This window comes from Mya arenaria, chromosome 11 (assembly GCF_026914265.1).
Source record: "Mya arenaria isolate MELC-2E11 chromosome 11, ASM2691426v1".
Taxonomy (NCBI): Eukaryota; Metazoa; Mollusca; class Bivalvia; order Myida; family Myidae; genus Mya; species Mya arenaria.
Genome location: NC_069132.1, coordinates 67,438,912 through 67,465,674, shown reverse-complemented (window position 1 = coordinate 67,465,674; position 26,763 = coordinate 67,438,912). Strand labels below are relative to the sequence as shown.

General features: G+C 34.7%; 2 protein-coding genes across 2 annotated transcripts in view; one reads left to right on the top strand and one right to left on the bottom strand.

The window, feature by feature from the left end:
- The window catches only part of LOC128208247 (chromatin-remodeling ATPase INO80-like), a 59,903-nt gene extending 46,968 nt beyond the window's left edge, over positions 1-12,935 (bottom strand). The window contains exons 1-10 of the mRNA XM_052911731.1: positions 12,777-12,935; positions 11,973-12,110; positions 10,481-10,597; positions 8,849-8,916; positions 3,993-4,133; positions 3,116-3,248; positions 2,410-2,465; positions 1,865-2,020; positions 1,296-1,349; positions 503-706 (exon numbers count right to left, since the gene is read on the bottom strand). Of these exons, the coding sequence (XP_052767691.1) occupies positions 503-706; positions 1,296-1,349; positions 1,865-2,020; positions 2,410-2,465; positions 3,116-3,248; positions 3,993-4,133; positions 8,849-8,916; positions 10,481-10,597; positions 11,973-12,087 (1,044 nt within the window). The 5' untranslated portion in view covers positions 12,088-12,110; positions 12,777-12,935. The remainder of the gene's footprint in view (positions 1-502; positions 707-1,295; positions 1,350-1,864; positions 2,021-2,409; positions 2,466-3,115; positions 3,249-3,992; positions 4,134-8,848; positions 8,917-10,480; positions 10,598-11,972; positions 12,111-12,776) is intronic.
- Positions 12,936-13,296: 361 nt separating this feature from the next.
- Positions 13,297-25,645, top strand: LOC128208204 (serine-arginine protein 55-like). The gene is made up of 8 exons (XM_052911654.1): positions 13,297-13,453; positions 15,275-15,401; positions 15,724-15,794; positions 16,140-16,235; positions 16,492-16,561; positions 18,561-18,634; positions 21,791-21,907; positions 24,597-25,645. The coding sequence occupies exons 2-8, from the start codon at positions 15,279-15,281 to the stop codon at positions 24,967-24,969; spliced, it is 924 nt and encodes a 307-aa protein (XP_052767614.1). The 5' UTR covers positions 13,297-13,453; positions 15,275-15,278; the 3' UTR covers positions 24,970-25,645.
- The last annotated feature ends 1,118 nt before the right edge of the window (positions 25,646-26,763 follow it).

The window sequence follows — 26,763 nt, the reverse complement described above, 5'->3', positions numbered from 1 at the left end:
CCCACATGTACACGTACCTGCACGAGTAGTGCTTTGCAATACCTTTAATAACTCACCATCTTTTTTCAAAAGATCAGGGGGCCGTTTCATCATGAACCCCAGGAGCATTTTTGTACCAGTATTGGGTCTGTATTTACAATCATCTTGAGTCTATATGAGACTCAGGCTTAGAAAACTGAATTCTTAATTGTTTCAAAATATCTATAATATAACAAGTCTTTATGAGATGAAGATGATTGGGTTTTCTTTATATTGCAGAACAGATTATTTGTAAAGAGGTAAATATATTTTAAGCATTATTGCTTCTATAATAGGATATTAACAACAAAATAAAGGTTTTGTTCTTTTTGAGTCTGAGTCACAAAATTCGCCTTTAGACGTTAGTGAACAAGGCAAGTTCTACCATTTACCTTACTAGGTATAAATTCACTCCTGGGAATCTAGACAAACAGCGCCTCACAATCAATCATAAAACAGCACTGATACCTCCTCTCTTACTCACCTCAGCCATTTCCAGGTCCGTCTTCCGTTTCTCGAGGGCTTCTTTCTCCACACGTTTCCTGTGATCCTTTTCCACTTTCTCGAAGCGTTTCCAGTAAACCATCATCTCCCTTGTGAGTCTACGAGCCTTCGAGGGCGTGTCCTTCATCTGCTTCTGTGATTGGATGGCTGCTCTTCGCACCTCTCGCATGGCACCCATTGAGATCTATATATAGCGTTGATGAACAGATTTATTACTAAAGCTTTTAGCTATTTATAGCATTACAATCGCAGGTCTTTTTCACCGAATTTAGCATTGTACAAAGTAAAGCTACTTCCCATGCTCAAAAATGACCAAATTTCCAAAATGAGGAATTTTTATTCCTAAGAGGTCTAAATTATATGTTTTATTATGAGAGTTTGACAAAAAGAAACCTTTTTTCTTCTTTGGAAATTATTCATTTAAAATCACTATTTTTCTCACTTGTTTTCCCAATCTTGTTATTCATAATTTTCCTACAAAGAAAGGCTAGGCCTCTTCCTCAATTTATGCTGAAAGAGCCCTGAATCATCTTTAATCAGATACATTTTAGTTTGCTCAAAGCTTGCTTTCATATTTATATATATTCAGATTTGTTTTTTCAGTTGGCATATATAGATACTCCCAGTGAAATGAATAGTTTACATGTCTTTATTATTATTCTTAATTTTGCCAAAGGTTTTTTTTGTGTTAGACCCTTTTTAATATAAATGGAAGAAAGGCAAAGTTTGAGTTTCTGTGACAGCTCAAAATATAACCTAGTTGTAGTCCGTACCTTCTTCAACTGCTGCATAACTTCTTTTCTTGCAGACGCCTTCTGTTTCTGAGCCTGACAAAAAAATCAAAAATGAACATAAATAAAATATGAATGTTTGATAGTAACAGATATTAACCTATTATTACTTGCACATATAGAAAGATATTTTATAATCCACCTAATTGGAGAGCAAAACATAAATACATGTACAAAACAGCAATTACAAAGGTGATAATATGGATTATTCTATTATACATGTATATGTATACAAATGATAACTACTTAGTTCTGTCAACATAAAATGGTATTAATAGTTTGTAATATTATAGCAGTTTTAAAGATGATATCAATTCATATTTTTACTTTAACATTAAGTATTATCCTTCAATAATATTACATGTTTAAGTTTCGAAACTTGCAGCAGCTCTATATTAAAGCCAAAGACCAGATGCCTCAACTAGAAATTGAAAATTATGACTATTTAACCCAAGCAATATCCAGACACCTTAATGCAGGAACAAAGTTAAGGCACATTATTCCTCACATATAACAAACTACATCCAACTAAAATGGAACATCCAACTCACCTTTGGAATCTCTTTCTTAGCAATGGCCACCCACAGCCGTCTTCGTTTCACCTCTGCCTGTTCCGGAGTGAGTTTCTTTCCTGCCGCCTTATCACGCTGACTCTGACGATGTGATAATATGGCCTGTAATAGCACTGGGTCCATGTCTTCAGAAACCTGAAATAAATCAGACAGTCAGTCAAAGAGTACTTTATTCTATACCGTAACAAATTGTTCAAATGTAAGAAAGATGAAATATCTGTGTTTTGAAAAACTTTTTTGTGAAGTAAAGAGATCTTACCCCTGGTGGAACTGGAACACATACATAACCTTTTGTGTATGAGGCCAGTAAAAATTCTGTGCATTTTACTGCCTTCTTAAGGTTGTTTCTTCTTACGAAAAAGTCCATTTTTACCAAAAATTCCAACAGTTTACTAATTCAATATAAAAACCAATGTATTTCTTGAAAAATAAACAAGATCTTTCAAGTCCAGCTCTAATACAGAACATCGTGCATTAAAAAGTCAATACATGTTTATTCCTATTATATCATATAAAAAACATACATCGAGATCATCGCCATTTTCTAGCACCTTGTCCTTTTTCAACTTCTTCAGTTTGGCTGCAAGAGAGAATTCAAAATCATGATTCAAATGTTACCAATATGTTTATGGAAGTTATCAAAATATAGCTTTAGCTTATAGTCCCTAGCTTTAGAGCAGACATGATTTCATGTCGTTTTCGACATTTTTAACTTTGTTCAAATTGAGTTTTTTTGTTTTTTTTTTTACTTACTTTAATAAACTAACACCAAACAATAACTGGTAGATAACCATTTGAATATAATTGTGCAAATCCAAGCCGAAAAATCATTTAGTTTCAAAAAGCATCACAAAAATGCTTGCAGCAAAATGAAACATTTTCTGTCAAATTTTTTATTTAGTATTACTAGTTACTGTTGAGTTCTTATTTGAAAATGTAAAAAACAAATCTTTTTACCAGCTTTTTTTTATTTTCCAAAGATGTTTTAGAGAAAATGTGTGAAACCCACAGTGGTTGAAATGAGTACATGCCTACAAGCCCTTCACTGGTAAAATACTTTTCGGGCTCAATCTTCAGGTTTTATATAGCAGGGTTTATTAAAATATTTAACAGCCAAGCAAAAGAATAAGAAATATCGCGTATTCATCCATAAGTCTTATTCAATGACTGAACTAAAACAACTAAATACACAAAAGTATAAAGGTTTACAATCATGAATATGACTTGAACCTTTGATTTTTTTCTCCATTTTTCGTTGGTCTTTGTTAGTTTTCTTCCTGGGTCCAAGAACATTTTTCTGATGTTCGGGGAAGTGGTCGACGTTTGATAACAGTCCGACTGAGTAATATTGATACTGTCGCATCTAAAACAAAACATCAGAGAGGATTGAGAGCGTCTGAACAAAGACTGGGGTCCAGGGAGACAAGTTGGGCCCATTGGCGGGTCCAGGGCAACATCACGGTGGAGGTCACGTGGCAAAGTTTTTTTGGAGCTGAAATTTTGCTTTTAAACCTCATGGTTTTTGAAGCATATTAAGATATTTAAACATAACTCTACTAGTTGATAGAGTGCACAAAACTCTTTCGAGAATGAATGTTTATGATGCTTTGAATAAACAAGTTCTGAAAATATTCTTAACAAACAAAAAGCAAAACCATTACCACATAACACATGTTGGAGCACACTCCTAACTATGTATTTTTTTTAATAACTAGGCAAACTTAAAAATATTGGTAATATACTAAGATGTACAGACAAGATACTGCCAGGTTCCATTCTTCGCTGCCAAATTGGTCTCAAGTCATGGAAATACAGTCCAAAATGATTTCTTCACTAATCCATAATGACAAAATCACCATCGATAGTGGCTGATTCTGGCCTTTTTTATCTATTCTTTTCATTGATTTTTTATTATTATCAATCATCGGAATAAAAAACAATTGGTAAAATAAAATATTATCACATGTTTGGAGTTCAACAAATTTAATGAAAAAGTTTAAAATTACTTTATTTTTTAAAACAGAAATGAGTAATTTTATTTTCACCTTTGAGAACAAATGTTTTAGCAATTGGTTAAAAAACAACAACAAGACACTACAATAGGTACCTCTGGGTCTTGATAGTAGGTCATCTGATGTTTGCGTTGGTATTTGTGTAGGCGGAGCATGTTCTGAAGCTCCGCCTCAGAAATCTCCGCCTCCTCCTCATCCTCCTCCTCCTCTGATGAACTGTCACTCAACAAAATGGCCTGAAAAGAACATATCGCAACATTTTAAATACATGCTATTAACAAGAGCAACGTCAGGGATAGCCAATGCTCTTCTATTTGTGTTTCATTCGAACAAGGGGCATAACAAGACAAATACTAAAGCTCGAGACAGTTATGGGCCTTACTGTACATGTGCATATTGTGTCTGTCCAAGTTTCAGTTTAATATTTTGAAAGCTCTGCAGCCAAGACTAAGTTGGGTTTTTTTTATCAATGACACAAAGGTTATGACAGTACTCCAGTCATTGAAATAAGACTTTTGGATGACAAAGCCTGAATACTTAATACATTTGCATGGTATCAAATTCTTAAACAAACCCTGCTATATTATATATGATTCAAAATTTGAGCAAGCCTCGAAGACATTTTACCAGTGCATGTATCTTTGAAAAGTATTTGCATTAGGTGCTCTGAATTGTTTTCCTTCCGACTGCAGATAGAGTTGGGATCTCTAATCATTGAAGTACTTGGGGTTTACCTCTTCGTTTTTTATTATTATTTGTTTTATTGATAAGTTTCCTCACGTTAATGCATACTTTGATAAGATTTACCTTTTGTGTTTTATCTCTATTTAGAATTGTTGGGATAAGAGTGAGGTTTGTGCACAGTAACCCCCAGTAAATTTACATTTTACTGACCGTTCCAAGGCGGTACCTAACAATTCTTGATAAACATACCAATTATTTATATATATATATATACTGTGAAATCATTAATGTTCGTGGGGCATTAATGTTCGTGGTTTTCGTGGATTGAGTGATCCACGAATTCAAGATCCCACGAAATATTGACCCTTTATTCCCTTTTTCAATTGCCATGTTATGTACATACTCTAGTTGAATCGTTACGGAGGCCACAGTACACATCGTAAATATCCGTCTAACTGTATATATTACTATCATTGTTATGTTAATATCAGACAATGCGAATGTCCGTCGGACAGTCGGACATGTCCGGTATATTTCAATTTTGACCGACGAAACTTTTGTGTTGGTCGGTCACAATGTCCGGTGAAAAATTAAAGTCAGCACCGTTTAATTTTCGGAAAATTTACTTTCAGTTTCTAAATAAATGTTCAGAGTTATTTTTATATCATGATTATTCAGCGTGTTAATCCGTGTTTCACTATTTGTAAACCCCGTTTCGACATGTTTCCGTAAAAGCCGATAAAACGCGTAAGGTTCCGATTTCAGCTGGTACTCTAATACTTTTATTTTACGGAAATGTTCGGAAATTACAAAATTCCGTTATGTAGTGGTTCCCGGCAATCGTGTTAATTTAAATATGATGATTAATATACCGAGCTGACTTTCTTTCCGCTCTGTTTAACATTGCCAATAACAAGAACTCTACTTTCGTTTTTGCATGAATGTTGTGCCTGAGTTTGACTTGTAGTACAATTCGTAACATTTTATAACCCTATTGTATCTTTAATTTAAAGATGAATTAAAAGAGTAAGATCTAGCTGTTTCATGGGTAGACGAACCAGATATGAGTTTTTTTGGGGGAGGCAAGGGAAGAAAAAAATTATGACATTTATAAGATTTTTTTTACATTATGTTTGGCTTTTTTTTGTAATTTATTATAGTACTGTAGGACAAATCTAACCAAAAAGATCTAAACCTGTTATAATGGGGAATTACAAAACTTATTTAAACAAGAGATGTTTGTCAAACATTATGCCCCCTGAGCGCCAAGTTGCCAGAAATATTTGGACAATTGAATGAAATATGCATGGACTGAAATGACAGCTGATTTGTCATTGGATGCATATGAGGCAGGTCATCTACTGGTCATACCTAATCTTCATGTCAAGTTTGATGACCATAGGTCCGGGAATTGTTGAGTTATCACTCGGACAAGCTTTGGTCTTCCAACAGACCGACCGACATGTGCAAAGCAATTATATAACCCCTCTGCTTCGAAGGGGGGCATAATTAAACTAGATGTTCACTGAAAACTGATACTTCAACTCATGCATTTAGTGACATATAAATTTCTACTGTCTACTATATAAGAAAATAAAATATGGACAATCAGAAAACCTTTTTTCAGCTTACAGTCACACTGACCTTGACCTTTGACCCACTGACCTCAAAATCAATAGGGTTCATCTGCTGGTCATGACCAATAAGCCTACCTAGTATGAGGTCCCTGGGTCAAAGCGTTCTCAAGTTATTGATCGGAAACCGTTTTTCATGTTAAGGTCACACTGACCTTGACCTTTGACCTCAAAATCAATAGGGTTCATCTGCTGGTCATGACCAATACACCTACCAAGTATGAGGTTCCTGGGTCAAAGCGTTCTCAAGTTATTGATCGGAAACCGTTTTTCATGTAAAGGTCACACTGACCTTGACCTTTGACCCACTGACCTCAAAATCAATAGGGTTCATCTGCTGGTCATGACCAATAAGCCTACCTAGTATGAGGTCCCTGGGTCAAAGCGTTCTCAAGTTATTGATCGGAAACCGTTTTTCATGTTAAGGTCACACTGACCTTGACCTTTGACCCACTGACCTCAAAATCAATAGGGTTCATCTGCTGGTCATGACCAATACACCTACCAAGTATGAGGTTCCTGGGTCAAAGCGTTCTCAAGTTATTGATCGGAAACCGTTTTTCATGTAAAGGTCACACTGACCTTGACCTTTGACCCACTGACCTCAAAATCAATAGGGTTCATCTGCTGGTGATGACCAATACACATACCAAGTATGAGGTCCCTCGGTCAAAGCGTTCTCAAGTTATTGATCGGAAACCATTTGGTATTCCGACCGACCGACCGACAGACAGACAGACCGACCGACCGACCGACCGACATGTGCAAAACAATATACCCCACTTTTTTCAAAAGGGGGCATAAAAAGAGGCTTATTAAATCAAGGTTTAGGCTGATGTTACTGAATACTGTTTGTAACATTGCGACAGGTAAAAATTTGGTGCGACAGGTAAACTTTCAGTGTTTACCTGTCGCAATGTCCTGTGAAGAAAGAAAAGTTTTCGCGTTGTCTGTAATATATTATATCAGCCTTTAACAAATAATAAACCAAATCATTTTAATGTGTTTATATGAAACAAATGACAGAAGCACGTGCCTTAAAATGTGCTGTTCATTAAAATCTCCAGGTGTACAAACTGTGAGTGATGAGTGTCGGTTCTCGATTTTATTTCTTTAATGAAATAATTAATCGACTACATTAGAGGTTACTGAGCACCCAATGTGACAATGTACAAAACAAAGCGTTCAATATACTTATTAAACAAAAACGTGTGAATAAATATTGAAATGAGATGATATTCAAAAGTAATTGAATTTGTAAACATCAGCTATCTTTAGGGATTGTTTACTCAAATATACGGACCTTCTCGGTGTTTTCAGGGTTTGCAAAATTCTTAATTGGCATTCAATGGCTTCGTCTATCTGTATTAGGAACAGGGTACATCTTCTTTTATGACCTTAATTTCCAATTAAATCGATAATTGACATGGATATATGCACTAATTGGCATGTCGTACCACTTTAGCGAGTGTCATAAACCGAGTGACGTACACAACGGAAATCACGGGCCAGCGCGTGGAATGCAGTCGATCTAGGACGATCGCAATTTTGATTATTTTTTATTTCAAAAACGAAAAACCACGAATTTAAGTACCCACGAAATTGTAATTTTTCGGCAAACCACGAAATTTCATTCCAACGAATATAAATGATTTCACAGTAGTATTTATGCACTGTGCTGTTTGTAGAGTTGTGTGCTGTTCTATGTTTCTTGTTTGTGATTTTGTGTCTTTGGCGTTTGCCCATTGCCACTAAACCGGGTTTATGTTTAAACTTTTTGCTACTGAGCATGTTTCTGTAGCTTTTTGCATATATATTATGGGCTTGTGTTAATTTCGACCTCTGGAACTCTCATCAAAGCCATTCACCTAATTTAACACAATCCTGAAAGCCCTGAACTGGTAAAGTGTTTGCAAGGCATGCTCGAATTTTATATTCTATACAGTCGAGCATATATCATAACTCTAGCAATAATGTAAGGTTCAGCAGGCTTATTAGTACAAAGATCTAATTTGACGACTACAAAACTAGATTCCTGTTGAAGTTTATATCATGTTTTCTAAGCTTGATATAAGCCTTAAAGGTCAGCACACCAGTTTTCACATAACATCATATCTGCTGACAAGACCATAACTAATGGTCAACTATATTTTTCTCCAAAATAAAACAAGAGCGCCACAGAGAGAGCACTCACGCTCACCTATTGTTTTGTACATCCAATCACAAAAAACTAACAAGCTTAAAGCTGCACTCTCACAGATTTACTGTTTATACAACATTTTTATTTTTTGTCTTGGAATGAGCAAATTTTTGCGTAAACATTCATGAAAGACTGCTGACGAAAAAATCAGATTGCAGATTGTTTTAAAAAAATAATTGTTTTATGATTAAAAGTGTTACTTAAGAAAAATGCATAGAACACAAATTTTTGAACATATAAAAATCTGCGATCTAATTTTGGTATAAATTGGCTCGTTCCAAGACAAAAAATAAATAGGTTGTCAAAACGTTCAGTCCGAGAGAGTGCAGCTTTAAAGTAAGCCAAACAGTGAGATTATTAAAGATGATTTTCACAACCGTTTCATCATCTATAACAAACCAGAAGTGTTCCTTATATGTGTACATGTACCAACCTTGAGCCATTTTCTTCCTTTCTTGACCTTACTGAAATTGTACAGTCGGTTCTTGTCTGCCTTCCTTTCTATAACAAAAGAGACAAAAACAATCTGAGGTATGTGGCCAGATTTAATTTGCTAATACCATTAACATTATATACCATAAAACAGAAAACACAATTATTAAAAAAAAACAAAAATGTTTATTTATGTCACACCAAGTTACGAAGGACATTTGTAGCATATTTTCTGCAGAAAACATTATTTTCTTCCTATTATCAATAATCATTGATTTCACTGCATTCATTTAGTTAATCTCAGTTCTCTTGAAATTGAATTCCAATTTATAATACAAAGACCAGTGTTCGAAATTCGCGGTAGCCCGATAGCCCAAGGCTACCAAATTTCAGCTGGGGCTACCGATTTTCCATAGAAACTAGCCCGACCGGGCTACCGTTTTTTCCATATGTGAACATGTCAATTACACAACGCGTAACGCATCGTGTTTTTATACGCAAAGCCTTATTATTTTTCGACAACTATGTTGGCTATGAAAATCAACAATGCTAAGGAGCAATATGAGCATTGATATTTTATTTATCAAAGTGAACGGAGAACTGTTGGACAAAGTTAACTCGTTGTCAGTGTACAGTGCAGTAAGGTTCTATTTTACAACTTGAGTTGCTTTATCATTTATTTTAAAGAACAATTGTAGGAATATTGGCCAAATAAACATGGGAACATTTTGTTGTAACTTCCGAAACTTGAAAGTGAAACTGAAAGTTGAAAAGGGAAACATGTCATTGCACAATCGCTGGTGGATATCGGACTTGACAAGGATGCATTGAATAACACAACTTATAGTACATGCATAATTCTTTCCTTTAAATAAATGATATGTTCAGAAAATATTTCTCTATTTTGATTACCTTTTTGAAAACTTTAGTTACTAACCTTTTGATGACTACTATTATACGTTATGACTATAATTTATTATTGACGCATTGTTCAGATTGGGGAACGTTTATTGAAACTGTATGAGCGTGCTTAATTAGATGATCAGAACCATTGCGGAATTGTATTCAAACCTTCAAAAATTATTTCGAACGTTTAATACTTTATAGTGTTTTAAGTTTGGGCTAGTGAAATTGGGTTCGGGCTAGTAAAATTTCCTATCTGGTAGCCCGAATGGGCTAGTGGATTCCAATCTGAATTGCGTACACTGAAAGACATTTTTCTGTTTAACGCCCTAAGCCGTACAACCTTGAAATAATTTTCTGTTTGTTTTAATGCTTTGTCGTTAATTCTGTTTTTGTATCTCCCAAGCAAAGTAAACAACGCTTTTCTAAAAAAACAAGAAAAATGTTCAGTTTTACAAAGATAATTCTTAGCTCAAAATCAATTTTACAAGATATTTACCTTCAGGCTATTGTTTATTTCATTCACTAAAAAATTGCATTACATTAGATCTTACCAGCTTTTATGTGCTATCTTAATTGTAATATTCTAAAGTAAATGATAAGTAAATATTAACTTTATCTTAAATTAATTCCGATAAATTCTACAGACCTGTCATCAGTTTAACAAGGTTTTACCTTTGGGCTAGTACTAATTCCAACTGCTATAACAACGTGTTGCAATAAATCTTACCCGCTTTAGTGATGGTGATGCCATTGAGAATCTTATTTCCCTCAGCATCTTTCTTGCACGGTCGCAATATCTCCTCCTCTACCTCCCGATCTAACCCAGCATTCTCATGAACCAATCCTTTCAATACAGATAAATATTATTAATATAGTATTAATTTAATTTAAACTGATTTATTTTAGTGATTAATTGTGAAACAAGATATTACAACATTATATCAATCACTCATCTTGGTACGATGTCACGCGAGAGTGTGGTCTTGTATTGTGGGGGGAAACTGGAGTACCCAGAGGAAACTCACTTGTCAGGCTTGGTTACCACAAACCAAACTTACATGCCCACGGTGAGGCTGGATATTGAACCCAGGTTGCTTAAGCAAAATGTTGATTAACCCATTAATGTGTGATTTTAAACATTTTATTTTTGATATAATTTATTCTTTATAAAATATGATGTAGAATAATATGTGTTAAGGCCGCAGGTTCTCAAATATTCTCCATTCCTCACTCAACAGAGAACACTAAGTCAATTAAAATCCATTGTATACTTTAAATAGAAAGGAATCAAATTCTTGTTCTTCTTATTTTGTTTCTTGTTTTTATTTCTTATTATTTAACCATATTTTGTGCATTAACTTATTAATGTGCAAATAATACTGCAATAAATATTTTTGAGTAATAACTATATTTTTTGTTCTAAAACAACATTTTTTTTTTACAAAAACCTAAATCAATATAGTCTTGGGGGTAATATGATTTTAACTGAATAAAAACTTTTTTTTATATTTTTGAACCATGCTAGGCTGTAAAGAAGTAAAATGAGTTAAGTAAGATATTGAGCAATTACTTAAGTATTTTCAAGATAAGGGCCTTTTTCTCGGCTTCCAAAGGAAATATTTTATGACCAATTCCTAATGGCAAAATCCTTTAAAAATCATGCAGAATTTGTAATTTCGACAAGTTCCTGCTGGAATGTTTTCGTTTCTAAATTAAAAGATAAAATGTCATAATTCCAGGTGTGAAAACACCCAGAAAAGTGGATGGTCACTGGTAATGTAATTAATATATTTAGACAAAGTTGATTGACAACTGATAAAGCAGCTAAAATGTAATAAAGAAACATACTGACCCAATTAGCCAAATGTGTTAGTATTTACTTAAACATATGTATCAAACAATGCAACCTTGTATGTCATACTATATACATGATATATTGAAACAGATTAAAATGACTGCAGAGCTTATGTTTCTCTTTGGATTATATGTATCGTAAGAATTATAGGGGGAAGTGCACTAGAATATAGTGGAAAGCAACCATTTATTTTTCGATGCCTAGTTTGCGGACTGATTATATATTAGTCTAAGAAATGGATAGGCGTCATAAATAGATAAATATTTAAACTACAAATAAATCTACTGTATTATGTATTACTAAGTGTATATTGAGTGTCTTCTAATCCGGATAAATATTAATTAATCAATCAATCAATCGTTACCTTCAATGTAGTTAAGGAGCGGGTCAAGTCTCAGGGCATTTTCCACTTTCTGAATGTGTGGTGGATTGGCTAACTGTTGACCGTAGTCATGATCAAATAGAAAATCTGCCGCCATTCTAATGAAGCAAGCTTATTTCCCTGAAATTATATTATAGTTGGGTCTGAGGGAAAATAACATTATGATAAATAGATATGATAAAAATGACAGTATACAAATTCGAAACAAATATTGCAATATTTACTACAACTAGCAATAATAAAGATTATCAGGCTGCTCAAAGCCATATTGATTTTGGTCAAAAAGCCTTTAGATTTTGTTGAAGCCACACATGTACCACCAAAGCAATGCCCAACAACCAATGACTTTCTGAAGACTGGACCTCCTACACATCTAGACTTCTTTTTACAGATTTATTTTTCTGTCATACAAGTTCTGGCTTCATATTGTACATTGCAATAGTACATTTTACTATCACGCTCTTTTGTGGACAGTTGCAACAATCCTTAAGATGGGGTTCTTTAGAATTTTTATTTGACTTTTGAAGTCGACACTTCATTCTTGAAAGTGAAAGCGAAAGTAGACAGGTGTTGTACTTGTGGAAATGCGAAGAAGAAATACACTAACAACGTGTTTTCATCCCTATGACACAACATATATTCAATGATATTCGGTTCTTGAATGAACGCGACGAGGCAAAAAACTGTTTAAACATTATTGGCGGCGTGTGCCAAAATAAAATCCCCAATCACGAAATAGGACAGCCATAATAAAAGCATTATAACTACAAATCAACTATTTGTTACCTCTAAAAAGTGTTCTGGTACGTAACATTGATAATTTTCAAGCATACAAGTCTCCTCATAGCAACTGTCAAAATGGCGGATAAAGTAATGCGGTCGCTGGTAATGGCAGTCGCTCGCGGAAAATATAACCTCAGTCATGACTTTCCTCTCACTACACAGGGTAACCCCCGCCATTAGAAAATAATTATCTCTAAGCTAAACACAGTTCTCATATTTACACCACAGTTCAAGTCTTCCAGAATAATTTATATTTGATTTTACTTAATTATCATAAAGAAAAGATGTATTTCATAATACTTTATGTCAAGTACCGTTATTAAAATAAATTATGTATTATGTTACTTTGGTTTAGAGATTTAAAAGTTCATTTTTTTCTATTAATAGAACAGAAAATCCTCTAATGACGTCATACTTTTTAAAAATATTTTTTATTTTCGGAATATTTAGACAACATAACTTAGTTTTCACTAACAAGCTTGCTATTTTAAATTGTTCCATTTACTTTCAAACTTAAAAATATCAAACATTTAAAAAATAATAAACGCCGTGCAATGTTATTTTTCACCCCCTTTTCTTAGCTAGGCGCTTCCTTGAATACAGTAACGTTATCAGCAAGCGTCTAAATTCAAAGATTTATGTTCGCCTCGCTGTGGTGTTCGTTCGTTCGCGTAAAGAAGGTAAGCGTAGAGATCTATTTTACTTTCCTGTGATTTAAAAGAGTATGTCTTAAAAAAGATTTCATACTTTGTGTGAAGTTTTCGTCTTATGATATGGGCTTCTGCATTTAGTTAATCATGTCTACATTTTGTAAGACTACTTTGTCCATAAATTAGTTCACTTGTGTTCTAATATTTCCTGAAGTTTAATTATTCATCAATAATACGATGTTCTAGAAAACACAGCAGCAAATCATGGCAATGCTAATTTTTCTAATTTGGGGTTTACGAGGTTCATGTTTTATGTTTTGCAGACAGCTTTATAAAATAATTGAAATCATCACATTCTTAAAAAATTGTCTTGTTCATTGCAGTACACTCATTAAGTTCAAGCAACGTTTTGTTTCCGAATTCCCTCCCTTGATTTTATTACTTCAGCGCCCAACACAAATGAGTTTGTCATCTGTCTCTATGTTTCTTTGTCTGTATAATGCCAACTCTCATCCGAGCTAACAACATGAACGATGCAGGCAGTGCAGTCTGCTTTTGTTACCAAATAAGTCTTATCAAAGAATTACGATCCTGGCATTCCTTTAAGTGAGTGTGACAGTTTACCCATTGACTTATCCCTCTGAGCAAGCGAGGAAAGTTGGTCTATGAATGTAGGCGGTCATTTAAGAAATTGCCTTGAAAACATTCAATAAATCTTATCTTATCGTAAGATAATTTATGAAAGTCTGCAAGGCAATTTCCTTGAAAGCAGCAATTTTGCAAAAATAAGTGTTTCAGCAATGATAATTACTAACATAGGGCTGACGTTAGTTAAGATTATTGCTTAATCCTACTGCATGTAAACCCATACAGCTGAATTTACCCAGAACCGCATGATCATGATATGACGGACTCGTTTGGACTATTAGACGCAAACATTTTTTAACAAGTCTGACAGCATTTCAAGTGGTTTGTTTTAATAAATTAATTTTTAAGCTGTTTAGTTGGAATCAAATTATGAAATTTCAAAGTGATGGCACAAGTCCATCTTCCAACTACGTTTACAGATTAAATGACATCAGTTGATTTTTAAACATTGATACCATTGATTTGATAATTGAATGATCCATAAAGAACAAATTCACCTTAAAGTGACACACTTATTCAAAACCAATACATACACATGTAAAATAAACATACATTTTGAGGGATACACCCTCAACTACTAGCTAAGTAATGCATTTAAGGAAAATATCAATTACTATGAACATTTTTATAACCATATATTTAACAGCTGAAAACGCAAAAATATCAAATGATTGGTGAATGCTAAAATATTTACTGCGATCTACTATGGTCACATAAGGTAGTAATATCATGTTTTCTGCACATTTCTTTTAAATTTAACTCGGTTTCCTTCATAAGCATCGTTGTTTCAACTTTTATTCATCCTTTTTGGTATATTAAAACAATTGTATTAAATGTGTTAATTCTTTTTGGGAGTAAGAGTGCACCTTTAAATAGATTTGGTCATCGTAAATATGACTTGTGTTGATCTAAAGGTTGTATAAATTTGCACTTCTAATGGCACAGACATACCTAGAAGTAGGCCTTCTATAATAAGTGGAAACTCTGTCATGGAGTTGAATACTTAATTAATGTAACAAATAACTAAAGAAGCTAAGAAATAAAAGAAGATATGAAAAATTAAGCAGACTCATGGGAAGAATTTATTGGGTTGTTAAGAAAAAATAAATCGCCGACTTGTACAATTAGCATAGAGCACTTCCATTGTGTAAATTTTGGTTTTAGACTCGTCATTCTTTTCATATTCTATTTATATATTTTTAGAACAATGGGGACAAGAGTATACCTTGGGCATTTACCATATCACGTTAGAGAACGTGATGTGGAACGGTTCTTTCAAGGGTATGGCAAACTACGCGATGTTATGCTGAAAAATGGCTATGGATTTGTTGTAAGTATTGATAAAAAAATTGTTATCAGAACTCATCATTTGTCATCATCTGTTATAAATTTGACATTTTGAAATGTGGAATAGTAGGCAGGGCTCTTACTAGGCTGAAATTTTCGGACACTGTGTCAAATTAGGGAGAAGTGGAGACTTAGGAGAAGTAATAAGTGAAACTTATCATAGAACCTATATTGAGATCTATTTCGAATGGGCAGTCTTGAAATTGTAGGGGCTCAAGTCAAGAAAGATGTCAAATATTGTATCGGTACTATTTAATATGGATTGCATACCTATAAATTATCCTAATTGTACCTTGTTTGTACAGGAATTTGAAGACAACAGAGATGCTGATGATGCTGTGTATGAGCTGAATGGAAAAGAACTATGTGGAGAAAGGTCAGTTTGTGGACACTGCTATTATTTAAGTCTTTTAATACTGCCTTATAAAGGCTGTCCTATTCTCTCAAAAAGTCATCGAAATTTACAGTCGTAAATTTTTTTTTTTTTGCGTAGACATTTGCATCGAAAACAGTAGGAATATCTTGAAATGAATGAAAAGAATTTTTGGAAACTATTTAAAACCCCTTGTCCCGTCTTTGGGCATGAATACACACTCTTGCTCTTTTAAACAATTATCAGCTGTTAGAACCCTGGGTTTAGTTGCAAACATGCTGACATGCAGAGAACAGAGAATAAGTATGATTGGCTATTAACAAAGTGCTTGATCTTTATTTTCCCCAGGATCAGTATTGAGCACGCTAGAGGTACTCCACGGGGATCAGACCGATACAATGACTTCCCTCCACCAAGACGGGGTGGTGGTGGTGGCAGAGACAGGTATGATACCTACAGTTTAACAATAATGGCATTTTTTTATGCTATTCAATGTCCTGTTCAGTTGTTTACATATATTAAAATATATATTGGCTGTAGATTAAAAACAAAATTTACATAAACATGTATTTCATAAACGATTAAATATTGAAAATTAAAAACAGGCATGTTATTTTATTGTGGGTACATTCTGTATAGACTTAAATTCCCTCGAAACGCAAGATTGCCTCTTAGAATTGATAGCATTTTCTGTCTACAGATACGGCCCACCTACTCGTACAGACAACAGGCTGATAGTGGAGAACCTGTCATCCCGAGTTAGTTGGCAGGTATGTTGGCTTGTATAGGTAAATAATTAACAGAGAATTTCCTAATTTCTAAACTTGAGAGCTTGGAATGAGCTATGCATCTGGTGGCATCTATAATTTAGATTGTTAGGCAATAAACTATTCCTTTGGTTAGGCATAATTGCTATAAATAAATTGGCTTGACAGTTTTAGGTGAAGATCAATTTATATTAGATGTCATGGCATAGAAATAACTTTTTGATTTAAAAGAAAAAAATGTTTTACGAAATGTCGAGTTGTCAAAGCTGTGGACATCAGTTTTATTTATGGTGGTATATGTAAATTGTTAATATAAAGCCTTGCTCTTTACCCCATAAGGGCATGCTCAATGAGAGGCCAGACAGTGGGTCAATCAAACAATAAGAGGGGCCATCAATAAGAGGGGCCACTCCACTGCACTGTGTTGAATCAAGGCTTTGAAATATCAAGCTGCCTGGTCAAGACTGAGGCAGCCACTCGGCAATTGCTACCATGCCTTGAAGTCCACCAAGGCTCAGCCACATTACTAAGATGAGATGCGCACGAAGGGAAAAGAAAAAGTCTTCTTGATTAAATGACACTGCCCTGTTATAGAGTGTGGTTGAGTGCTTTTGGGCTCAGCCTAGCTCTACGGGCTTCGGAAAGCTGCATCTACCCTTTCATTTGTTTGATTGCATCTGAAAGGGAATTGATATGGGAATATGAAAAAGATTTGAAACCGACATGTTCTGACTGACGCTTGGACGCAAGGTGCCCTGTACAGATGCATTGGACTAAAAATGAGAAACTAACATATAGTGGCAAAACTTTTGACATAACATAATTTTAGGTTTTTTGGTGACTGCGTATGCACTGTACAGTGGTTAATGTTCGACCTGAGACTGGGAATCTGACAGTTTCATGACATGACGTTGAGAAATGTGTAGTTACGTGACATGACCTTTGACCGGCCTTCCCTCACCTGAAGCTTTGGTGTTCCATGGTTCACTAGGCGGCTTCCCAGGGACCAGGGTCAAGGTCACATGCTGCGGACCATACCCTCAACCACACGCACCCCCATCACCCACAACCTGGCTATTAAAGAACACACACATGAACATGTAGCTTGTGAGGTAATTAATTCATGCGTGCGGGGGGGAGTGTTCAAATACTGCTGAAATATTGATTTTCTAGATTATTTTTTCATACAGAACATAATTTTTATACAGAACATTAAGCTCTTGTGTTATTGAATCTGTTAAAAAACATGCCTGGTTTATATTAAGCTGCCATTTGCCAATGTACTTTTTATTGCATAATATGAACTAAAACTAAAGCTTATGGGCTTGTGGAGTTTTGTGACAAAGGTGAAAGGATTGATGTCTGGAGGGGGCCAATATTGTAACTTATTATGATGCCTCTTTAAATTAGGTCTGCAAAATTTTACAAACTTGTGCAGCATGGACAAATGGCAGCTATCTTTCCAGTAACCCTTGACAAATGATTGGACACAAATTATAAGGGTTAATATGTGGAACCAAGTTCGAAACAAATCAATTATTATATCTTCAAAGATGTGTAGGTTTTAGATCTGAGTGAGATGGTCGAGTTGAATGGTAAGTTCAGGAGTGCATGGCAATACTGGTGCAGGGTCCCTGATATAATGATGTTCTTTGATTTGTCTTTCCAGCATCTCAGTATTTACACTGCAAACTTTTAGAAACTGTCTTTTGAATTATTATTTATATTTTGGCCTTCTCACGATTATTGAAGAAATTATTTTTCTGAAATGTTTGCATGAATATCTAGCTCTTGAAGATGCTTATGATATGAATGGATCTCATTTCATATTTTGAAACATGAACAGCATGTATATCAATAATAGTTCTTGGATGAAAATCTTAAAAGATCTAGATGCTGGAAAGACATGTACATGTATGTAGATGCTAGGTACATTGACGAAGATTTTTATCTTTTACATGTGTTGAATGTTTGTGAAGATGACATGTTTTGTGTAATTCAGGATCTGAAGGATTACATGAGACAAGCCGGGGAAGTGACATATGCTGACGCTCACCGGGATCGCAAAAACGAGGGGTGCGTTTTAAACAGTATAATTTATTTAACAATTTAAGCCATCTGATGAACAATAATGTATTGAAGGGATTTCTGGTGACCCCATATTACTTAGTATCAATTGAAAGGGTCCTATGAGAAGGAGAGAGCAACTCTGTCTGAATTTAAAAGATCGTTACATTTATTCTATTCAAAAAGCTTTTTTGGTCTAGGAAAAAAATGCATAAATTGCAAATTGACATAATGTCAGTTGAATTAATGAGTGAACTGCAACAAAACAAAGTTTATCATTACCGCCAATGGCCTGATGAAATTACAAACCTATGAACATTGGATTAGTAGGACCTAAAGCTGAAAGCTCTTAGGGAAAACCCTTGTATATGTTGAATGGTATTTAAGAGTGATGCAATGATGTCCATCTTTCGGGTCAGACTTTTCTGTTGACAAATCTCACTGAGCATCAATTTATTTGCATGTCATACATGTACAATTTTCATTTTTCATGTACAAATTGCAACCATTACAAATTAAAAGAATGACTTGTGTTATAAGAGTGGTCACTTATGTGCAATGCTGTAATCCCATTTGAAAAGTGGTCAAAATTTGGCTCCACTAGAAAAAGCTTTAAGGTATACTTTTTAATCATATTAAGACTCTAAATTCACTAAGCTTAACTAAAAAAAAAATCAATACAAGTAATACTAATACAGATATGTTTAAATGCAGTCATATTCTCTTAAAATTCTGCAGATCCCTTATCTTAAAGGGAACTTTTTTTCTTTAAAATATACTAAGGTAAATACACAATTTCAGAGATGTTGTTGCTATTTTCACAATATGTGAAATGCTGAAAACTATCACTTATCTGTTAATTGTAATAATTGATTACTTTAATTAAATTAATAACTTATAAATTTCAAAGGATGCTATGATGCCCATCTTTCGGGTCAGACTTTAATGTGTTGACAAAACTCACTGAGCATTCTGAAATACAGAAAATCAAAAGTATCGGGAACTTGTGTGATGCCATGATGTCCATCTTTCGGGTCAGACTTTAATGTGTTGACAAAACTCACTGAGCATTCTGAAATACAGAAAATCAAAGTATCGGGAACTTGTGTGATGCCATGATGCCCATCTTTCGGGTCAGACTTTAATGTGTTGACAGAACTCACTGAGCATTCTGAAATTTTTATACAGAATATCAAAGTATCGGGAACTTGTGTGATGCCATGATGTCCATCTTTCGGGTCAGACTTTAATGTGTTGACACAACTCACTGAGCATTCTGAAATACAGAAAATCAAAGTATCGGGAACTTGTGTGATGCCATGATGCCCATCTTTCGGGTCAGACTTTAATGTGTTGACAAAACTCACTGAGCATTCTGAAATTTTTATACAGAATATCAAAGTATCGGGAACTTGTGTGATGCCATGATGTCCATCTTTCGGGTCAGACTTTAATGTGTTGACAAAACTCACTGAGCATTCTGAATTTTTTATACAGAATATCAAAGTATCGGGAACTAGTGTGATGCCATGATGCCCATCTTTCGGGTCAGACTTTAATGTGTCGACAGAACTCACTGAGCATTCTGAAATAAAGGATTTCAAAGATGACGGGAATTAGAGTGATGCCATGATGTCCATCTTTCGGGTCAGACTATAATGTGTTGATTAAGGAAATTTGGTTATCACTAAAATATAAGTGCAGCAACATCATGCAAGCTTTAACCTTCAAAACCAATCAAGATATTCAAAACGCTACACCTGTTTAAAGAGACGGAATACACATGTATAAGTTTGTTGACTTAATGATGATCGATTTTGTCATAATAAAATTGATTATCGCCGATTTCAGGCCCAACCAATCAATTTTTTATTATAATCGATCATCAGAACGTCACTTAATAAAATTATCACTTGATAATACTCATGGCACTATATGTACTGTAGTAACATTTTGCTATAGATTTGTTCCCGCAAAAATTATTTTGGGTCTTTATTCTTTCCACTGGGGCAATAATCAACCTAAACCCATTGTCCATGTTCTATTCTATTAATTATCACACAGTGAAAGTGTTGTGAACTAAGAGAGTGATGATTCAAAATGAGTATCTTTTTGCAATACCATCCTGTTTACTTGGTTCTTTTTCTGATGCTATGATGTCCATCTTTCGGGTCAGACTAAATGTGTTGACAAATCTCACTGAGCATCTTAATATAGAAGTTTGAAAATCTGGTGGAAATCTGCAATGTTCAATTGATTAAGGATACTGCATCCTGCTGATATAAGTGAGAAAACATAGTCATTTTTTATCAGAAAACAACTTGTGTGATGCTATGATGTCCATCTTTCGGGTCAGACAAAATGTGTTGACAAATCTCACTGAGCGTCATTTAAACAATCCAGTTTAGTGAGTCTACATTACTTATATATATTTATATATATATCTAATCCCCTTTGGCTCAAGAAATAGGGTGACATTAATTGAGAATTGAGGAGTAGTTTGTAACTAGGAGAGATATTGCAACAGTTGTACTGCTCTGTATTAAATCTCTTCTAGGTAAAACACTGCTGCTAGGTTTTGTGTTGAAAGGGCTTCCAGTAGCCTAGTTGTCTGAACAACCAGAATTTTTATCAGTACTCTTACTAGTTTCTGAGATCTGAGGGAAACAGTTTAAAAAAAAAAACAAGTTTTTTTTTTCAAGGTCAGCAGGGATGCCAACTTTCCCCTTTTAGCTGATTTCCTCTTTTTTGGCCACAACACTTAAAAATTAAAATTGTTGCATTTTTTTCTGATCTGTACAAGTTGGCTGATTGAGGAGGATGGAGGCCAATATTTTTAATTGTGCTCATAGATGACAAGTTAAGCTCCTATAAACACCAATAGTTTGGTCAGGGGAAATTGGGATTTGGTCACGGAAGTCCGGTAATCTAATTTTCTATGATTTGTGTGAACTCTGAAAATCAATTTATCAACCATCCTTATCGTAAATATACTATCAAGTAAGATTTATTTTCCATCAACTATCTCTGAATATATGCAGACTCTTGATACATTCAGACTTAAAATTTACATTTAGAGTGAAACTTGGGTTGTTTGCTAAATTGATAGAAAATATTTCGCCGACCTATCTTGTGCAGTAGTTATAGTTGTGAATTTGTTTCCAGGATTGTGGAGTTCATGTCCTACAATGATCTAAGGAGGGCGATTGACAAGCTCGATGGGACAGAAATAAATAGCCGACGTATTAAGCTGATTGAGGATAAGCCACGCAGACGAAGAAGGTAGCTATCTTTAGCAAGAAGTTGGAAAGCTTTCTCAGATCAAGAGTTTTGAGATTTTTATCTAGTTTTTGTCTTAGCTGAGTTTGCGATCTATGCCTACAATTCAGTCATATAAGAAAACGCACTAAAGAACAGATCTCATTTGTTTGGAAAATCTTATTTTTCTTCAAGCGTTAGTAACACTTTTAGTAAAAAAAACATCAATTCTGGAATGTAAAAATGAATATATATATATGCAATGTGATCTTTTGTCTGCAGTCTTATATCACTAGTTTCCAGACATTAAATGTAAATTGGCTCATTCCAAGACTATTTTTCTTTTGTCAAAATGGTCAATATGTGAGTTCAGCTTGAAGATCTGGGGCTTGATCATTGAGAAGTAAAACTTTGATGACTAGTATTTAATATCAATAATGAATGAACCTTCCTACTTGCAGACTTGAAACACTGAGAGTTGGAATGTTGATTCACTATGGATATCAAATAACAGTCATCCAAATTTTGAAATGTCATCATAATGGTTTTGGCTTTCTTATTTAATGATGTCCATCTTTCGGGTCAGAATGTCCTTGTTGACAAAACTCACTGAACATAAGGAAGCTCTCAGAAACCCTCCTAAATCTTCAATGTTTAAGGTTGTTGTGAAGTCTGTGTTTTGACTGTTAATTCTACAGATATTGAGTTGAACCAATGTTTGCATGGGCACATAATGATATGGTTGCCTTATTTATGAGGCAGACAGTTGTAAGCTATGATGTGTTTCAAGACGGGACTGATATTGATGAGACAAATCTTGACTGAGCTTGCTATAGATTTCATGCCTTCTAATCGGTCATCAAAATTAGACTTTTGGATGAACAAGCCTGAATTCTTTCACTTATGCTTGGCATCAAATTTTTTAACAATTCCTGCTATATAAAATTCAGAATTTAAGCAAGCCTGGAAGACATTTAATCAGTGCAGGGCTTGTGTTAATTTCGACCACTATTATATAATTGTTAATATTTTATCAGGACCATAATAAGGGGGACAATTCTGTGGGACAGTATTAAAATCATCAGGCAATATCTGACATGTTTTTGTCTGCGCTGTTTAAAAAAAGTATTTCATTGAACTTAGTCTTTTACATGGCACAGTTTTTTTACAGAACACAACTTGTTTTTGAAGTTAGCAATGATGCTTGTTTCAAGATGGGACTGATCTTATACTTCACCTTGTAGAAGTTGGAATAGTTGCATTGTTTAGTTCTAACTTTGTAGAAGTTGGAATAGTTGCATTGTTTAGTTCTAACTTTGTAGAAGTTGGAATAGTTGCATTGTTTAGTTCTAACTTTGTAGAAGTTGGAATAGTTGCATTGTTTAGTTCTAGCTTTCTCATGTAATGATGCCCATCTTTCGGGTCAGAATGTCCTTGCTGACAAAACTCTCTGAACATATGGAAGCTCTCCAAAATCCTCCTAAATCTTAAAATGTTTTGACTGTTAGTCTGCATGGGCACATCTTGATTTGGCTGCCTTATTTATTTTACTTGTACAGTTATAAGCTATGATGTGTTTCAAGACGGGACTGATATTGATGAGACATATCTTGACTGAGCTTGCTATAGATTTCCATGCTTTGTTATCAGTCATCGAAATTAGATATTAGGATGAACAAGCCTGAATTCTTATTCTTTTGAAGTTAGCAATGATGCTTGTTTCAAGACGGGACTGATCTTGATGAGAACCGATATTCACTGAGCTAACAATAGTAACACTGTGAATTCATACTTTACCTTGTGTATTTGGAATAGAGGCATTGTTTAGTTCTGGCTTTCTTGTGTTATGATGTCCATCTTTCGGGTCAGAATGTCCTTGTTGACAAAACTCACTGAACATAAGAAAGCTCTCAGAAACCCTCCTAAATCTTTTATGTTCAACATTTGTGTACAGTCTCTGTGTTTGGACTGTACAGTCTTCTGAAATGAAGTTCTCATTTATTTGACATATTTGCCTGATTTATTTGGCCTGTACAGTGGATTAGCCTCCATGTATCATCCGTTCAGTACAGATATTGAGTTGTCATTAATACTGACCAATGTTTATACATTGCAACTTCTTGTTAAGTTTGCCACATTAATATGGCGTGTACAGTAGTAAGCTATGATGTGTTTCAAGACGGGACTGATATTGATGAGACATATCTTGACTGAGCTTGCCATTTCCTTGCCTTGCATACTGTTTTAGACCAATACTGAGACGCGGGCTGGTGTCAAGTGTAATGGTTAAATATCAATATGTTGTATTTTGGATAATAGACACTAACAGTATATATAATCAGCCCAAACAATATTATGTCCTCGTTAGCATGTGTTTATTTTAGTTTCATTGAATTATTTTGACAGCATTTACTTTCTTTGTGTTGATCTACAGTGATTTTGAAGTTAGCTATGATGCTTGTTTCAAGACGGGACTGATCTTGATGAGAACCGATTCTCTGAGCTAACAATAGTATCACTGTGAATTCATACTTTCTCTTCTTGGTTTGGGAGAATGATTCTTTGGTCAAAAATTTAATATGAAGCTTTTCATTTCCACTTCTAGGTAAAAAAAAAAGAAATAATGTCAAAAAGTTGATGAACTGAGAACTGTGTTGTTTTGGTTTGTTTATACTGTATAATACAGGATTTAAGTAAGATTTCAACATTTCAGGTCGACACGATCTAGATCCCGTTCCCGAAGTCGCAGTCGTTCACGCTCCCGCCGACATAGGTCACGATCCCGCTCCAGGTCACGCAGGCGAAGGTCTCGCACCAAATCTAAGTCCAGATCGCGCTCCAAATCCAAGTCAAGGTCACGCTCCAGGAGGTCAAGGTCACACTCACGATCAAGGTCGCGCAGCAGGAGCAGGTCAAAAAGTCTGTCAAAGAGCAAGTCTAAGAGTCGCAGCAAATCAAGAAGTAAATCGCGCAGTAAATCGCGCAGCAAGTCACGCTCAAAGAGTCCAGAAAAGGAAAGAGAAAAGTCAAAATCACCGGAGAAGGAGGAAGCGATGGTTGAATCTGAAGAAAATAAGCCGGAATAGATGTCACACTACAAGATTGGTTCAGGGTTTTGTTTGCAGAGGTGTTGTGTGTCTTGAAGAAATCATTGTTGTAACATATGTTGCAACACGTTGTATCCGACAAGTAACACTCTCTAGCATTATACTGCAGGTTTATTGTGTTGAAGTGTTCTTTTTGTCCGATTTGATATTGAATTCACTGTTGACAGTTGTAGTGTTAATTACATTTTAAAATGTTCATCTTTGCTATAAAAGCCATTGTATTTTTAAACCATAAGACTATCCTTGGATTGTTGGGAAGTACGAGTGTGTATCATATTCTTTCCTGCTGTGTTCAAAATTAATGTAAATAATTCATGCATTCTCTAATGGCTTCATACTTCATAACAGAAATATCTCCAGCTATGTGAAATATATAATTTACGATTTTGAAGCTAGACTTCTTACAAAATTGTACAGTTTACGTTTTGTTCTACATATAAAATGTGTATTTCTGTTTTGAAATGTTTTCATTGTTCGTAGACTGCCATCTACTGGTAGGATAGGGTCCAGATTTAGATTTTAACATTGAATATTTTTACATTTCACTTCAGTTATATTGTATGTTTCTAATATGCACATTAATGTGTCGCTAGAAATCAAACATTATTTATCATCTTGTATATTATCTCATGGAATAAATTGTTTAATTTGTGAATTTTCGTATTTTTTTCAACTGGAATGGAACTGGTTTTTGTGTCGCCTGAAAAGACGACATATAGGGGTTACTTTTGTCGGCGGCGGCGGCGTCCGCGTCCCATTTTCGCTTGTCCGGGGTATATATCCTAAACTAATAGTGGTATCAACTTGAAACTTCATATGTAGATAGATCTAATTGAGGGCAAGTGCAGTGCACAAGAACTGTTACTCTTGCTTCCATATTTTTATAGTTATTGCCCTTTGTTATTTTTCATGCTTAAAGTTTTGTCCGGGGCATATCTTGTAGAATATAAGAGTTATCAACTTGAAACTTCATATGTAGATAGATCTCATGGAGGGCATGTGCAGTGCACAATAACAGTAACTCTTACTTTCTTAGTTTTAAAATTATTGCCCTTTGTTAATTTTCATGCTTAAAGTTTTGTCCGGGGCATACCTTGAAGAATATAAGAGGTATCCACTTGAAACTTCATAGCTAGATAGATCTCATTGAGGGCAAGTGCAGTGCACAATAACAGTAACTCTTGCTTTCTTAGTTGGTTATTGCCCTTTGTTAATTTTCATGCTTAGTTTTGTCCGGGGCATATCTTGAAGAATACAAGAGGTATCAACTTGAAACTTCATAGCTAGATATATCTCATTGAGGGCAAGTGCAGTGCACAATAACAGTAACTCTTGCTTTCTTAGTTTTAAAGTTATTGCCCTTTGTTAATTTTCATGCTTAAAGTTTTGTCCGGGGCATATCTTGAAGAATATAAGAGGTATCAACTTGAAACTTTATAGCTAGATAGATCTCATTGAGGGCAAGTGCAGTGCACAAGAACCGTTACTCTTGCTGCCATATTTTTAGAGTTATTGCCCTTTGTTAATTTTCTTGCTTAGGTTTTGTCTGTGGCATATCTCGTAAACTATAGGAGGTTTCAACCTGAAACTTATTCCATAGGTATATCTGATTGAGGGTTCAAATGTGGCCACCTATACTTGAAAGTTAAATGGCAACATCATTGTCTATAAATGAATAAAATGCCAATCTAACAGCTATAATGTCGACAGTAAATAATTCGTCAGGCTACACATCCAACTCGCGGAGTTCTAAGCTTTTATAAGATAAGATAT